At 36.6% G+C, this 16,629-nt stretch overlaps 1 protein-coding gene across 2 annotated transcripts in view; it reads right to left on the reverse strand.

Moving 5' to 3' along the window:
- LOC145774264 (tyrosine-protein kinase ABL1-like) overlaps positions 1 to 5,439 on the reverse strand; it is a 32,895-nt gene extending 27,456 nt beyond the window's left edge. For both annotated transcript variants that reach the window (XM_082585461.1, XM_082585460.1), the window contains exon 1: positions 5,239 to 5,439. In XM_082585461.1, the coding sequence (XP_082441587.1) occupies positions 5,239 to 5,395 (157 nt within the window). In that variant the 5' untranslated portion in view covers positions 5,396 to 5,439. The remainder of the gene's footprint in view (positions 1 to 5,238) is intronic.
- Positions 5,440 to 16,629: the final 11,190 nt, after the last annotated feature.

Consider the following 16,629-nt stretch of genomic DNA (forward strand, 5'->3'; position numbering starts at 1 on the left):
GTAAAATTAGCCCGAGGCTATCGAAATGACTGGTGCAACGCCGTACACCTAAAAACTGTCACTACAATACAAATTACTTGGATAAAAGACGGAACCTTTGTCCAGCTAGCAAGCACTAAGCCAACAGTTAAATGTGCGGCCAACTTTCAAACAATCATTTTACGAATGACCAGAATAGATATCAATATCTCAAATTCACGTAGAAAGTAACTGTGACGCAATAAATGAAAGACAATTATGAAGTCATTCCAACAGGTGTTCAAGCTGATGTAATATTTCCTGTTTAAACAGGCCCAAACAAGTCCAAACAGGTCTTATGAACGATGGTGCAATTTTGGCACATGCTTTAGGAATTTCCATGACGTAATATTCAGTAGACTTGAACGGTTTTATATGACGTTTGATTTGTACAGAGATTGGCCGTAACAGATCTCTCCGAAAGATATGAAGAATTGCGGAGATATTACAATGGAAAAGTTTGTGTCAACATCAATGAAAATCCTGGTTGGAGAGATGACTTCAAATTCTTATATGAGCTGTGTCATTCTTTTCAATTTTATCAGGTGAGCTAAAATTTGAACATTCTGTGCTGTAAGATTACTAAAGGTACATCTTATAATAAATCAATTTAAAATTCATAATTTTACAGTTGCATCATGTTTTTCCTCAAATAAAATGGAGAAAACTACCTTTTTTGCACAATCCTAGATGGAATTCACGAGCAATTTATACTTTAATTGCATACTTCTTGATCCCGCAATGGAAAGGGAAATTAGAAATCCCATATCACTTTATTGCTAATGGATGGCAAGAGCAATGGTTTTCTGACCAAAGATACTCAGAGGAGGCATACCCAAAATTGTTATTGGCTGTTGAAGGAATCAAAGTAAGTAAAACTAGTGTTTAACCATAGTGAACAGTGATATTTTGAAATAACTTTTTGGTACCGGTACTATTTATATCATAAAAGCATCATCCTCATCAAATTTGTACTCTTGAATAGCCAAAACAATGTTTATGAAATAATTCAAGGTTATACCGGCCTACCAATACCAACAGTAAATTAGGCTTTAACAAATATGTTTTATGTTAAGTGTGACGGTGCACTGAAATGCTTGAAAACACATTGGAACCAGGATTGCTCTGTTCTCGACATCCCTCGCTCCAATATGATTGCAGAAAGAGCTGCTAAGCTGATGGAAGAACTCCATAAGAAGTGCACCAAAGAAAAATATTTGAGTGTGAAATTTGTTGCATGCAACAAATTGTGAAGCTGTTGAGGACAAAGTATTGTGTGTATTAATACTTTGTGCACCTGTACTGCATCTAAATGATTTGGTCACAATAATACAATTTGCCATTCATATTACTAAGTAGCTGATTGTGAGTCATGTGTAGTGCATTAGGAAAATAAGTAGAGTAATTTTTACTGATTATATTGAAACATTGCAAAAAAACATGGAAATATACGATAAATTTGGGCATCATGCAGTCGATTTGAGGATTTTGCAAGTTTTACACTAAAAAAAACAAATTACTAGTGGTAAAAATGTAACAACTAACAAACTACCAAGTCACCCAGTATCAAAATAAACCATCTGACAAAAAAAAATTGTCGAAATCGCTTAAGAATTCTTGAAGTTACACTAATTAAAAAATTTCCGCTAGAGGCCCTGTTGCGAAAAATAATGCCAAAAAGGGTAAAATCTCTGGACCCCCTTGACTTTTTTCGACAAATTTTTTTTTTAAATCTGCACCATACTGTGGGCCACCTTTTTAGTATGGTAAGGAGTCTGTAACAAGTTTAAACAATGTATGAGAAGTAAAAAATGAGAAAAATGTACTTAGGTGACGTCAGAAATATCAATTGGTGGGGGAGGTTTTTGAAAAATTTTCAAAAAAAATTTCACATTCTTGGTACACATAAAAAATTCATTGTTTCCCATAGCAGGCGTTTTCGATTTCCTCAAAAAAAAATTTAGTCATCACCCATCAGCATGGTCGTAACACCTTAATAAATTTTTATAAATTTAGAATTAAAAAAAAAAAACTCACTAGCCTTTTTTTCTCTTTTTCTAAATTTATAAAATTAAAATTTTTATCTGGCTCCTGGCAACATTCATTTTCCATCATTGTTGGCATGATGGCACAATTTCCACACCTACACCATTTCAAATTCTCCATCCGACTGCTGTCGGAGCTGGCACTGTCGTAGCTCGAATCCGAATCACAGTCATCTCTGTCAAGGCGCTGTCTTTTTGGTTCAAACAAAAATCCTTTTTTGAATTCAGACATCTTTAAAGACTACGACTTGTGCAGCGCTTCCAGTGTTATTTGATGAAGCTAAAAACTGAGTGAACAACCAACTACGTCATAAGGCACATAGCGCCATCCGGTGGCTGATTTTCTTTTTGTTATATTTGCCAAACAAAAAAGTTTATCAAAAAAATTTTTCAAAAAAGATAATACTTAAACACCAAAGATTCAACAAAAAAATTTTCATTTTTCATTTCAGGTCCCCTTTAAACCTTAGAGTGTCACCCTCTGACTGAGTCGGTTAGGCATGGGTTCAATACCCTGCCTCGTCATACAAAGTTTTTTTTGACAAGTAGCCTACTGAGTCTTATTCCTGTTTGACACTAATCAAAGAAATGAATTCAGAGATAAGGTATTTATCGGCTTTTCGATGCGCATGGCACAGACTGCTTTGTAAAGCGCTGTAAGCAACGCATATGTGCGATGAATGCAATGTTTATTATCATAACTGCCGAACCCAAGAAACCAGCGTCTGCTTACAAACCAAATTTTACAGAGAAAAAAAACGGAAATTTCACATTGGTTTTCACATTTTCTTTTCAGGTTCTTTTCAAGATAAAAAACAACTTTATCAAAAAAATCTTAAACTAAACAAAGTTCAGTCTAACACAAAATAAAAATAAAGTTTTGTCACTTATCCGAGCATGTGTATGTTTGTTTTGTTCGTCCAGTTGGATAGTATCTTTATGCTATGTTTCATGTTATTTTTAGCTGTACTTTTATTTCCAAGGTACAGTTACACATTGTCAGTGATGTACGCGTATACAAAAAATATTGACGCCGTCAGCGTAAGCTCAAACGTTCGAAAAACCATACGCCGTATGCGTCAACGTAACTTGTAAAAAAAATTGGCGGCGTCAGCATCAGCGCATACACTAGCGTAAACTAATTTTGTTTGCTAGGTGCCAAACATTCACACGGTATAAACCACTCGAAACAAACAAGTTTTATTTTGAATTCCCACGAAGAAACACAAGCATCTGAAAGTGTTCATCTGACATTTTGCTGCGTTTTGGTTTCAATATGTCTTTGCCCATTGAAAACATTCTTTCAAAAGCAGTGCTGGAAGCTATTGGCGTGTTGTAACAAAAAAAAAAAAAACATTAAAAAATATACGTTGACGCTATACGCTAAAAAACCGCGAAAACTTTACGGCGTAGCCTCAAGCGACAACTATCCAAAAAAATGTGGCCGTAAGCGTTAGCGTAAACAAAAAGTCTACGCCGCAAGTCTACGGCGTAGAATTTGCGGTGTATATGTACATCTCTACACATTGTAGGCTAAGCATAAATGTAAATTTCCAAAAGGTGGCAACTGGCAAAGTAGGTAGGCTACATGGAATTGTAAGCGTATAGTGAATTAAATCAAAATCGGAACAAACCGGTTTTATATAGAATTATTAAGCGTTTATTTCAGACCTAGCGATCCATACGAAGCGAAGAGAGCAATTCGACAAATCCACTTGCATTCAACATGCACTACAAAACATATGCAAGCAAACAAGTAGACACTATACAGTGCATACACGACAGTGATGGGCATTATCGGCGATAATTTAGCGGCGATAATTATCGGCGATAAATTTTTATCGTTTTTCGTTATCGCTCAATTATTTTTTCAGTTATCGTTTATCGTTACTGCCAAAAGCAATATTTGATTATCGCCGATAATCGCCGATAAATTTTATTTCGGATTAACACACAAGTGGAAGGACCATGAAAAGTAATATTTTTACTAGCCACCTAGTTAATGAAACTAAAATTGAAACCAGTTCTTCTTCAGTGTCTGAAGTGTGTGTGCACAGGTAGTTGTCAGGAGAGGGGCCACGCCCCCCCTGCAGCGACGGCCCTTACAACACAATAATGTTTAGAGTTGCAAATTGCAATGAATGCATGCAATAATTCTCTTGTTGTTTTGCTGCAATCGGCAATCGCGAGTGAATTTTACAATTAAAATGTAAGCGCACAGGTACACACCTTCTTTTGAAGCGAAGCGAAAGAAATTGGGAAGTGGTTTGTGAAAGTGTCGCAATACGAGCAGTCGCGTAGCCAGAAAAAATTTGAGCGGGGTGGGCAAACATTTGATGAATTGAAGAGAACAGTAAAGTGTTTGATTTAAGCCATCGCCACTTGATGAGCAGTGGCGTATCCTGGTGGGTTGAGCAAGGCAAGCAATGAAACTGGTGGGGGGTTAGAGCGTGCCGAAGGCACGCGTATCCTAGGGGGTCCGGGAGCATAACACCCCGGAAATTTTTTGAAAAATTACACTCAAATAATGGATTATAGCGCTTTCTGGAAACACTTTTAGGGTATTATTTGTATGAAATTTATTAGCAGATAAACAGCTATTAACTTATTAAAGGTAACTCTTACACACGAACGGGCAAAAGTGCGGCTAAAATTAGAGAACACCAAAAATTCAGCTACACAAAAACCCAACAGAGTAAGCCATTCTGAAATTGCTTCCACAAATTAGTTCAAAGAAACGTAAATCGCGTAAATTTTGGGCGATTTACAATTTGCAAAATTTATTGGTGTCTTTCTGTGTGTCTAAAACAAGTCCTGGGAGGTGTTAATAGCCTGATGTCTTGGAAAACGTTATAAATTTCTACAAATTTTATTACATTTTCAACAAAGGGCTCAACTTCGGAATCCAAACTTGGAAAATTTTGGGGGGGTATGGCCCCTTTTGCCCCTCCCCCTGGCTACGCCTATAAATACGAGGCCGCTTTCAAGTAACCATTGCAGCAGAAAGAGAACCCTGATTGCAGCATCGTGTATTTTACCGCACTTTTTAAGATCAAGACTCTGGAGAGTGGGATTTTATTGCATAGCCTAGGCTTAGATTAGGGGCGTTGCAAGTTAAAAGTTGTTGATTTTCTTTGCCCCAGATACACTAAGCAACAAGTCCTTGATTTCTTACCTTTTGTCAAAGACAGCGGCTGCTGTGCTCCCCAAGTGTTTTCTGGTTCGAATGCATACAGAGCTACGTAGGCCTGTTGTTCGTCTTGACAATCAACTGGGTGCCACGGTATAGATGCTGACTCTGACGATACATCTATACTATTGCTTATCCCCATGGTTCATTTGTGTTTTCACATATCACAACCAACTTCAACTAAATTTTCAAGATCTGCAAAATGTTCCATTTGCTTAGGTCACTGTTATGTAATTCAAGTGCCTACCCTGAGACTATGCCAAGTGTAACACAGAACATCTGCCATCTAAGCATGCTTTTTGAGTACTTAGTTTTAATTTTGTAAATGCCCTAAGTTAGTAATTATCTGTTTTGACTTTGAGTTGAATTTAAATTTTGAATGTGCTCATTCAAACAAATACAAGTACAACGTATTCATTCCATTACCTAGCATGCTCATTCTGACAGTTTCTGTTAACCTAGACAAAATCTTCAGTTAGGTCACTGTGAACTGCTCTAAACAAGCCCACTCTTCGAAATACGCTGTTGAAAAAGCATTTAGAAAATATTTGTAACCGTTTAGCTCAAATCAATTTAAAGCTATTTCAATGCTAGTTATTTTCATGGCTATAGCCTTAACCAAAGCTTTCGTACATTTTGTACAGCATATTAAACACAAGAAAAGAAAACTTTTAGATATGAATAAAGTAATTTCAGTTCCGCTTTTCCAAACAATGGCAGTATCAGCTTTCCTCTGGTGGGGTACATTAATGTTTTTCCAAGCCTTTGTGATTTTAATCGAAACATGAAACAATACAATACAAAAAAAAAAACTTGCTTTCATTCTATGAATAAATAAAAAAACCAACAACTCATTATAATCTATAGCAATGCACATTCTTTTTAAAAAAAATTGTACTTCCTAAGAAATTGAGTTTCTAATAGTGGGCTATAACTTTGGAAGAGAAGAAATTTTACAACAAGACAAATGGATAATAGATAACCAATTAATGGGATTGAATAACTTTATTAAAACATACGAAAAAAACATGTGTATTTAAAACCGTTCGTAATTGTCAATCAGAGTTTGAAACCAATGTGCACGAGACAATACAAATCGAAGGACGCAACTCCAGCTCAGCAAACAGTTTAAGCTGGAAATCAAGGAGTAAGTTACCATTTTAAAACTTATTTTAAATTACGTTTGCTTCTTGTTTTGCATTGTCGTTAGCAACTTTTGTATTTGTTTATGAATGCAACAACTTTAACGCAGCTGCTAACGCTCATTTGTTTGTAAATACTATCCATAGCCTTGTTGTTTTCAAATGTAGACTACGACATTATTTTTCTGATGAGGACATAAAATTTTGCCAAAAACTGTTGAATTTATTTATTGTTATTTTTGTTGGATTGTTTGAATAAGAATAAAGCTTTGGTAGCGACTTCGCATTGTTGTACCACAGACATACAAAACAAAGTAACTTAAACAGGTTTAACATTTTTTATCACACAAAAAAATAAAACATAATAAACTTCAACGTTTTTCGACATGTTCTTGTGTCCTCATCAGGAACTACTTTAAATCTGCTATATATATAAAATGAGAATTAGAAGATAAATCTTGCTATATGCACTATAGCTGCCGGCGTGTTAATTAGCCTGCTCTCAAGCATTCTTGTATCACTTGCTGATTTTGTGCTGTTCAGTCCAAAGTGTCGTTGCAGTAATAGTGCGAAGTCAGATTTATCTTTTAATCCTCATTTTTATAATATTGCAGATATATAATAATTCCTGATGAGGACACAACTACGTGTCGAAAACGTTTGAGTTGATTTTATTTTTGTTGTATTTCTTTGTCTAATAAAACATGTTAAACCCGTTGAAGTTACTTTGTTTTGTCTGTTTATTTGAATAAGGTTATTCAATTTCATTAATTTTTTGTCTATAATCTATTCGTGGCGTTGTAAAATTTAATATAATACGTGAACCCGAATAACATCCAAGTCAGTAATGCAGCCTCTATAAAGGCCTTACCAGTGTGCCTCTACTCAAACTATACAGATGTTTCGAGCTGAGCTTATGTTAGTCTACAGGTCAGTTTCCACAAAAAAATCCGCACGACTTTATAATCGATTCAGTTGCTTGCCAAATAGCCGAGACAGTTAAACGTATAAGAATCTAAATTAAGAAGTGTCAACGATAGAAGTGCCTTGGTAGATTGTGCTTGTATCGTTGTATATTTTATTTTTTTGGCAATATAAAACATTTCACCCTTTTTAAGATTTCATTGGAGGCAATCGTAATAATGTGTGTTTTTATATAACGCTGTGTCAATCGCGATTATGCGTTGTTCTCAGCGCTTTACGAAGCAGACAATTTGAATACAATTTTTTAAAAAGTTATTTTGGTCCCAGAGGAGATGACGAGACTAAAGGGGTAAGGCATGGCAGTAGCGTAGCCAGGAATTTTGAAAGGGGGGATTTTGACCACCCAGCGGCGGGGGTCTGGGGGGCTTCTCCCAGAAAATTTTGAAAACTTACTTTGAATTTGGTGCATTCTGAGAGCATTTTCAACAAAAATATTGGTACAAATATTCCTGTAAAATGGTGCTGTCCGGTAGCATAGCAAAAGGATAAGATCATGTTTTCTTCAGCATTTTTCGGAAATAAATCTAAGTCTCTGTCTTTTCTTGTTGCTAATTCCTGGCTGAGATGTTTGAATGTTTGGTATTGGCAAAACTCGCTCTTTTAATGGAATTTTGTTTAAAATTAGGCAATTTTTTTTTAGACTGAAAGCATCATTCTCTATATCGTGACGTCACGCGCGTGCCAAAGGGGGAATTGTAACCCCCAAAACCCCCCCCCTTGGCTACGCCACTGAGGCATGGTGATTCTACACATAATAGTTGAACTGGCCCAAAGCTGCGATGCTTGGTAGTCTAGGCTTACTGCAGCGTCCTTGAAAAGATTAGATTCGAAAACCAAAAAGAAAAAGAAGTCTGGTAACTTAAAATCCTTACATTTCAACAAAGATGAATAAAACATAACAAGAATAAACAGAAAAAATTGATTTCATGGCAAAAACAAAAATGCCATGCTTGCAGAAAAGGAATTATGAAATATAAACTATTCCTAAATATTGTGTGTTTGTTGAATTGCATAAAATGGTTTTATTTTAAGAAATAGATGCCACAAAATATTGTACGACAAAAATTTCTAGCAAATTAGAGAAATGGCAAATGCTTGCTTATAGCAAAGATTTCTGTCGAACAACGTTCGAACGGGCGGTTGTTTTTATTAGAGTTCAGTTGGTTAGCGCGTGACTTCGTGAACGAAGAAGCTTCAAGATCAAGCAGCGCTGGCTCGACTCTCGGGGTGTGCGCTTGAACAAGGCTTTGTCAGTCACAGGATAAAGATTCAAAACCAGCCAACCATTCAACTTTTTCTGCTAAATGCAGGAATGGGATAATCAATGAAAAATTAACAGTTTGAATCTTTTTTTACTTGCGGGTAGACTAATGTTTGATAGTTTAAAGCAGGCCACCTGACCGGCAAGGCAAAAATTTTCAAACGGAGGTATAGGTACCCCCTAAATAGGCTAAAAATCGAATTAAAGGGGTGCTATAAATTTCTAAATACATGACAATTAGGGTGTTACTGGGGGGCCAGACATCTCAGATATAGGTTTACAATTAACGTTACACAACTTGCATTGTAGTAGTCAGACACCAACAACAGTTTGGGGTTGCGAGGTTATCCAATCTGTTCAAAGGGATGCTATGGGCTCAGAAAAGGTTGACAAACCAGTGTAGGATATGCAGTGAAATGGAATAATAGATGGAATATGGATATTCTTAGCAATAAGGTGAAGGGTTTTGTATAATATGTAATGGCAAGCGAATCAGTTTTTATTTACATCGATTCAAAAATTGCAGGCGATAATTTATCATTCTCTGACTAGGTTTATATCTGCCCTCAATAGATCAGTGAATAAACAGCCAGCTTCTGGAACCGAAAATAGAGGTAAGATCAGATGGTTCAACTTTCGGGTATGTGCTTGAGCATCACGTTTCAAGAACAGCTCACTAGTTAGCAGCATCTAGCGAATGAAATAGTTGGAAAACAACCACACTTTAACAAACAAGTGGAAACTTCACAGTGTCAGCCTCAGCAAAGTATCTATCTTGACAAAGTCTTTCTTAGTTGCAGCATACATACACCTACCATCATAGACGTACATATCGTTTTTAGAACTAAAAGAGTTAATTAATCTTAAACAGGCCACTTTCGGCCATAAACTCTGTATGACTTCAGTAGGCTGCTCGCAGGATGTGATCGCGCGATAAAGGTTTGCAACGTAGGCTGGTAAACATTCCCAACGCCATAGCATAAACTACGCCACAGCACATGCAATCAATCTTTAACTAACCCACGGCCTGCCTTTGTTTGATCACGTACAAATTGTTGTGGTGTGTCCAGCTACAAAGTTTACGCGCGCTGCTGCATCCAGCAAAACTGTCCGTTTTTTGGGTGACTCAACGTCTACAGACGTAATGTAAAAATTTGATCTAAAAATGGATTGGGTTTCTGCTTGATGATTTCTTTCAGAAAAAGTTAAAATCTCAGCGTAGGCAAGTGGGTTCAAAGAATAAGTTGTGTTTGAACATCACTAATAGTAAAATTTAAATACGGATTTATGGTCAAAACCTACCTGTGTTTACGATGTAATCAAAGCTCAGTATAACCTTTGTAGTGATAGTGGGGGGTCATAATTGCGCCATTCACAAACAAAATAAAGCAAACTTTATAGTAAAAAGTGGCATAGACAAAATTACAGAAAGGAGAAGTTATATAATGCTATATACTGTAGTGTAGAACTGTAGATGTTTTTACTGTTAACCACCAAACGAGTAACGTTGAGTTTATTCAATTGTTAATTTTATTTTATTTTTTTATCTAAGGCGTCTCATATAACAACACAAACAAATACAAATATCTGAACTGAGTCACGAGAACTAGAATTACAGAAAAAATAATTAAAACAAGATCTTTTTCTAAGGTTTTATTTTTTATTTTTGAGGGGTAATGCTCCCTTGTCACTCACAGCAATTATCTGTGCTCTGCACACATCTTCAGCCTACGCCAGCTGCAATATTGTATACTTATTTTATAGTATTTGCGAGACATGATTATTAATACTACGTATCCTAAATTGCTTTAGAGAAACAAATAGCCTTTTTTACATTGATTCAACGTCTACAGATGTTGAATCAATTGAAAAGAACTGATTTGCTAACCGGGTAATTATTTCTTTGTGTAGTCCTATCAACAAAATTACTATTATTATTCGTGGGCTTCCAAGAATTATACAAGTTTACAGCGATGTGTGACGTGAATTATTGTTATCGGTTGACCCAGACAGCCAACGACCCAGACAGTAAATCAACCGTTTTCTACATTGATTCAACGTCTACAGACGTTAAACCAATGTAAAAACAACAGTTGGTTTACTGTCTGGGAACATGGCCGACGGTTCAAACAAAAGGATTGTATATTCAAAACCTTCCATTGTAAATCGTGTTTTTATTTATATGAAACTTTGTAGGCTTTTGGGCTGTTTCCGACCTGGCGATAACTTTTCTTGCAAAGTGAATTACTGAAAACACTTGGCCCGTTCAAGTTAATACGCACGTAAAATAACATCATAATTGCGTATCGTTTCTCAAGAATACACGCTGCAGATTTTCATTACTATTTTTTGCCATCCACATCGTCAGACAGCTTATATTTAACGTTCAATTACTGTTTGACCGTGAATGTACTGTGCCTAATTTTACAAAAATATATTTTAATCAAAGTTTAGACTTATTTTCAGATGTGGGGCTGTGGGCCTATTGACTTATCACAGTTCAACTGTTGGGTTCAATAAGATTCGAACTTACTCTTGGCAAGGGAATTGCTATTTTGTCAAGAAACGTTTCAATGTTATATTTACACCCAGTTCAAAGCGAGTTGAGCCAAAATTGATCGCTACAACGGGTTGTAGAATGACGCGTTTACAAATATCTCAGCGTCATTGGAAAGATGACGTTAGGCAATGCGTGGTCAAAGCTAACTATATCCTTGTATCTTTGCTGCTTCATTTCCGCTTGCAAGAGCTTACAAAAAACGTGTTGTTTGTCAAAGTAATAGCCTAAGCAAAAAATAAATCTTTAAGTTATCAGCGAGAATGGGCCGCAACAGAAGCTTTGGCAAAATATGTCAAAAAAGAACAACGGCAGTTTACTTAAGAAGGAAAACGTTCTTCATGAAATAAGAAAAAAACATATATATTTATTCAGGGATGCTTAGGAATTTGACGGAATGTTATGTATAAGAATTTACATTTGGTACTAAAGTCCCAGGTAGACCTATGGGCATCTGCAGAGCTCAATCTATCACTTGGGGCAGCGAGAGACCTGCGCTCATAGATGCATTTGCAGGAAGGGTCAAAACATCAATATAAAAATTAGTCTATTGTTAAAAGCAGCAGTTGCAAACCATTGCATTAATGCATTTGCTATTTTTTTTTTATTTCCTTCAGAAATCTGTCTAACTGGAATTATTTATCTTACACTCACTGCTGTCAGACTTTTGCATTGTACCTTTGTAGTTCCAGGGTTGGATTTAAAGAAAGGCCCTGGGCTATTGTCAATTTTAGGCAGGCCCCTAACCCTAACCTTTACCTTAACAGCCATAGAGACAAGTATTTTTAACAACCACTAATTTCATAGTGAGTTAGTGATGGAAAAATATACACGCAAGCAGGGACGTCGCCAGCATATAATTTCGTAGGGGGCAAAGAAGTAGGCTATTATTACACATGTCTGTGATCCCGGCAGCGTGGGGGGTGGGGAACCTCCCCCAGAAAATTAAAAAAAATGTCTTAAAATTGCGCATTTTGGAAGCACTTTCAGCCCAAATTAATTGTAAATCTCTGTCAAAGGATGCTGCAACAGAGGGTAAAAATTTATTTATTTTGTTTATTTGCATCATTACAAGACCTGACACTCAATCAATGAGTTATTTGTCAGAAACAGTACATGCTTGAAATATGCAAGTTTTGTATACACTACAAAAGTTACACAAGTTCCCATAGCGACAGGGAGACAACGAAACGACCATACGATCTACCAGTCAATTGTCTCCCTGCAGAAACAATAATTTTGTCATTTTAGACACACACAAAAGTGTAACTGACACTGACAGTATATCAATATCTATTGGCCAATAGCCTAGCTTAAAAATCTGTTAGTCGATGCATATATAAAAATATTTTGGGAAGTAATTGACCCCCTGATTACGTCCCTCCACGAAAGAGCTGAAATTAGCTATTTAAACTAACTAAATTTTGTAATTTGATTGTAAACATTTTATGAAATATTAAGCTACGGTAAAATAAAAAATGTTAGTCAAAGAAAATAAATAACTAACATCGTTCGTTAAAAATTAGAAGAAAATTTTCTCAATGACTATTAACAATCAAACCATTTTCAAAGTAACAGTTAAAAACGTAACCTTTAACCTGTGTCACATTTTCCTTTCCATAAAAAACACACCAGAAATTGAATTTGCAGTACGACCTGTTTATGAATACTTACTTTACTTTATTAAAACGAGTTGCCACAAAATTTTACGTTATTATCAGGTGAAAGTTTCTCCAAATACAGTATATAGGCCACGTTTAAACGTTTTTAAATATACGTGGTACATCTTAAAATTTGAGGTTCCTAAATCGAAGCCCTAAGCTTCAGCCTTCTTAGTCTAATGGTAAATCCGGCACTGGGTATAGTCCCTTTATTCATTTTTAACTATTTTCAGAAAATTATCGCTCGTCACCGAAGTTGGTAACCATGGCGTCCAGAAGAGACACATGGATGTACAAAGCATTTTTTTACATTTGGACAATAAAGACTGCAAAGAAGACTCTAACGTCTAAATTAATGAAAACATTGTCCAGTTTATGTCGTCCAGAGAACGTCGTCAAATTTAGTTTGGAGCTATTGGATCAACCCGGCACTGCGTGTTGCTTACAATGTTGTAAAGTGTACTGTAGCATCAATTCATATTTACCGCTGTGTTATCTGGTCAGCCATGGGGATCAGCAAATTAAGCTTTAAATTTAGTTTTTGTCTGACAACCTTCCGTTTGCTGAGATCTACATCCCATTTGAACCCAGCTGATTTTTAATTGATGAAGCTTTTTGCTATGACGTGACACGTGGCAGCCCTTTACGACCACAACCCGATTCACACCTACTTTGTTTTCATCGGAGAACTCTTTAAGCTACAATGGTGAATCGAACTGGAAATAGTTAATTGCTCAATCTATTTATAAATGCACCCGTTGAGTCCGACAAGACAGACAGACAAGATAAATTGAAATTTTTCGTCGCAAGATCTATATTTAAAAGAAAATCAGCTAATCATTATTATCGCAGATAAAAATACAATACAGCCTATGAAGCATGATAGCATATTGACGAAGTAACCTATTAGCTTTGAAATAATCAAAAGGTTGCTCAACAGAAAAAAAACAAGTGTTTCTCGGCAGCCCAGTGTAACAAGAATTGACAGTGATAGACACTTGCTACGCCGGTCAGGCTGGGTGACAGGCAGCACCTACCCCAGTGACGTGGCTGAAAAAAAATGGGGGGGACAAAAGCAACTGTTGAGAGGGCAAATATTTTGATATTTCAAAGAAAGAGTTTGTTTAAACTATAGCCGCTAAATGCAGCTAAACATTGATAAAACGTAATTCAACATATAATACAATGCCATTAAAACGTAATAGTGTTAAAAACCCGTTTTGTGGGGGAAGCAAGATAACGTTTGGGAGAAAGGAAACAATTGCTATCTCAAGACCCCGTGGGTATGTCTATAATCTAGTCCATGATCTAGCTGCAAAGTTATTCGGTGCTCCGTCTATTCTACAATTTATATTCATTAGCCTGATGTCTCGTGCTTGAAAGACAAGTAAAAACTATAAAATAAAATTATTATTAACAGACATACCTACTTGTTTTGGATTTGTATAATATACGTTTGTTTGTTATATCTTTATCCTTTATCACCTTCCGGCGTACACCTGACCCACGCTGCAGCCGACGGCAATCTCTGTTCCCGGTTGTCTACTCTACTTACGATTTAAACTTGGTACTACCCATTACTCGAAATCGATCACTGGGTAGAGTATCGTAAAGTTTCATGCCCAGGGAAACAACAGCAAGTGCGGGAGTCGGGAGTCGAACATGCAGGCTCTCGACTGCGAGCCCAACGCGCTAACCACTCGGCCGCTACTGACGTATGTAAAAAGCATTTCGAAATAGTATCCTACATTTGGCTTTGTATCGACCCACTTCATCTGAAATTACGTTTGCTGTGCTGTGAAAAACTTTTGTTTTGTTCTAAACAGAAAAAAATTGGTTTTCTCAGTTCTATTCTGCACACTACTCCACTTTCACCATGCCCTTTTTACCAGACAAATTCCAGGAATAACATACATGTAGCCTACTGCAGGCCCTACTATTATAAGAACTAGACTTTCGGCACAGTAATTTGTGTCAACTTTATAAAAAAAAATTCCAAACATAAAACAGGATCAATTGTAGGCTACAATTTGCCTTTGAAAAAAAAATTAGGAACGTTGTTATTCAAATCTGTAGCTTAGTTTGAAAATAGAATTATTTTTGAATCGTGACATCCAACCTCAACAAACACCAGTTTTTGCTGCCTGCACGTCCATAAAACACGAAAATAGCAAATGTCAAATGAGATTTATATTTACATAATAACGCTCATGCATAGCCAAAATAAACTCAACATCTTTTACTACGCGAAGAAAGAAAACGGAAAACTTTCGTTGTTGCTTAGACTGGGACAACTCCAACTCTTGTACGTACAGAACTTTTATATCAACAAAACTAAACTACATGTAGATAAAAGTATGTGGGATATGAGATTCCGACATAGGAGCAACTCCTTGGTTAGTAGAAAATATAACTAGAACTAGGCCAACTATGAAAACCATTCAGGAAAGAATGTGGGCCCATTGATAATGTGCGACCCGAACCCCCAAGTAAGACACCTACCGGAAAGCCCATCAAGAAATGAAGCAGTTTTCCACAGAAGGGAATTAGTTTTGTTAAAAAGGACACACAGTGGATGCAAACGCAATATGGTATGACACTATCATAATAGAATTCAGAAGAATATGAGGAGTTTTTTTGCAGTTCCCGGCCTCTGTAAAGGTTCCAACTTTTAAAATTATTCTTGGTCAGTTCAAACGTAGCTCCTGCCACTGTAACAGCGGCATTTTGTGGAAGCATTGTCAATTCTATTTTTCCTTGATATTCGCCCTAAACGACCATAGTCTTCGTTGAAGCTGCTTGGTCAAGGAATAAAAAGCATACCAACCATCATCTTCTGGGAGGAAAGATCGGAAGTCCGCAACCTTCTCGAGGTCTCTCTTATAAGTAGTACAAAAGTGCGAAACAACAAACTTTTGAAAACACGAACCTCGTCTCAGAGAGAGGCAGTTCCCCTGCAGACAAGCATCGTCATTGAGCAGTTCGCCACAGCTCAACAGCAACAATGCTCACCAACAGCAACAATGCTTAACAGCAACAATGCTCAACAACAGCAACAACGCTCAACAGCAACAATGCTCACCAACAGCAACAATTTAACTCTTTGACATTGCAATGGATATGGGGAGCACTGTATGCCTATTATATGCCTGAAGGAGGACATGAAGGTTAGCTTCCTTGCCTTTCCATCCACTAAATATAAATCTTGAACCACTTAGCATACGCCTGGACGGGACGACTGCATTAAAACAATGATGATTTGATTCCTACAGCCAGCTCAGCGACCTAGGGGTTTTGTGTTGGGCTTTAGCGCTGGTAGATCTGAGATCGGTTTCAGGTCGGTTCAAACCGAAGATTTTAAAAATGGTACCGATTGTGTTCTTTCTTGCATAATGCAGTGAGAATAAGTCGGGTAATGATGTGATGTAAATACGATACCAAATTAAAAATAAGCCCTGTCTCCAATCTAAAAGACCCTAACAGTTGTAGAACGACAATAAACAAACCATAACATTACTATTAATTGATTCCTACGAATAAGTAAAAAAGGGATTGATTTTGAACGTACTCCAGGCTATATTTGTTTGATGAGAACGGCCCTTTCTTTCTCCGTAGTTTAATTAAAAATCTATTTCAGACATTGTAGCGCTATGATCTAGAAAACATATTCTTAATATGGCAACGATTACAAAGGGAAGCAATATAGCGTTACATCAATCTTTTGAAATGGCTTCTGGTTTTATCATTCTAGTGCTTTGTTTTTATTGCCAT

The sequence above is a fragment of the Aplidium turbinatum genome, chromosome 7, assembly GCF_918807975.1.
Source record: "Aplidium turbinatum chromosome 7, kaAplTurb1.1, whole genome shotgun sequence".
NCBI classification, from domain to species: Eukaryota; Metazoa; Chordata; class Ascidiacea; order Aplousobranchia; family Polyclinidae; genus Aplidium; species Aplidium turbinatum.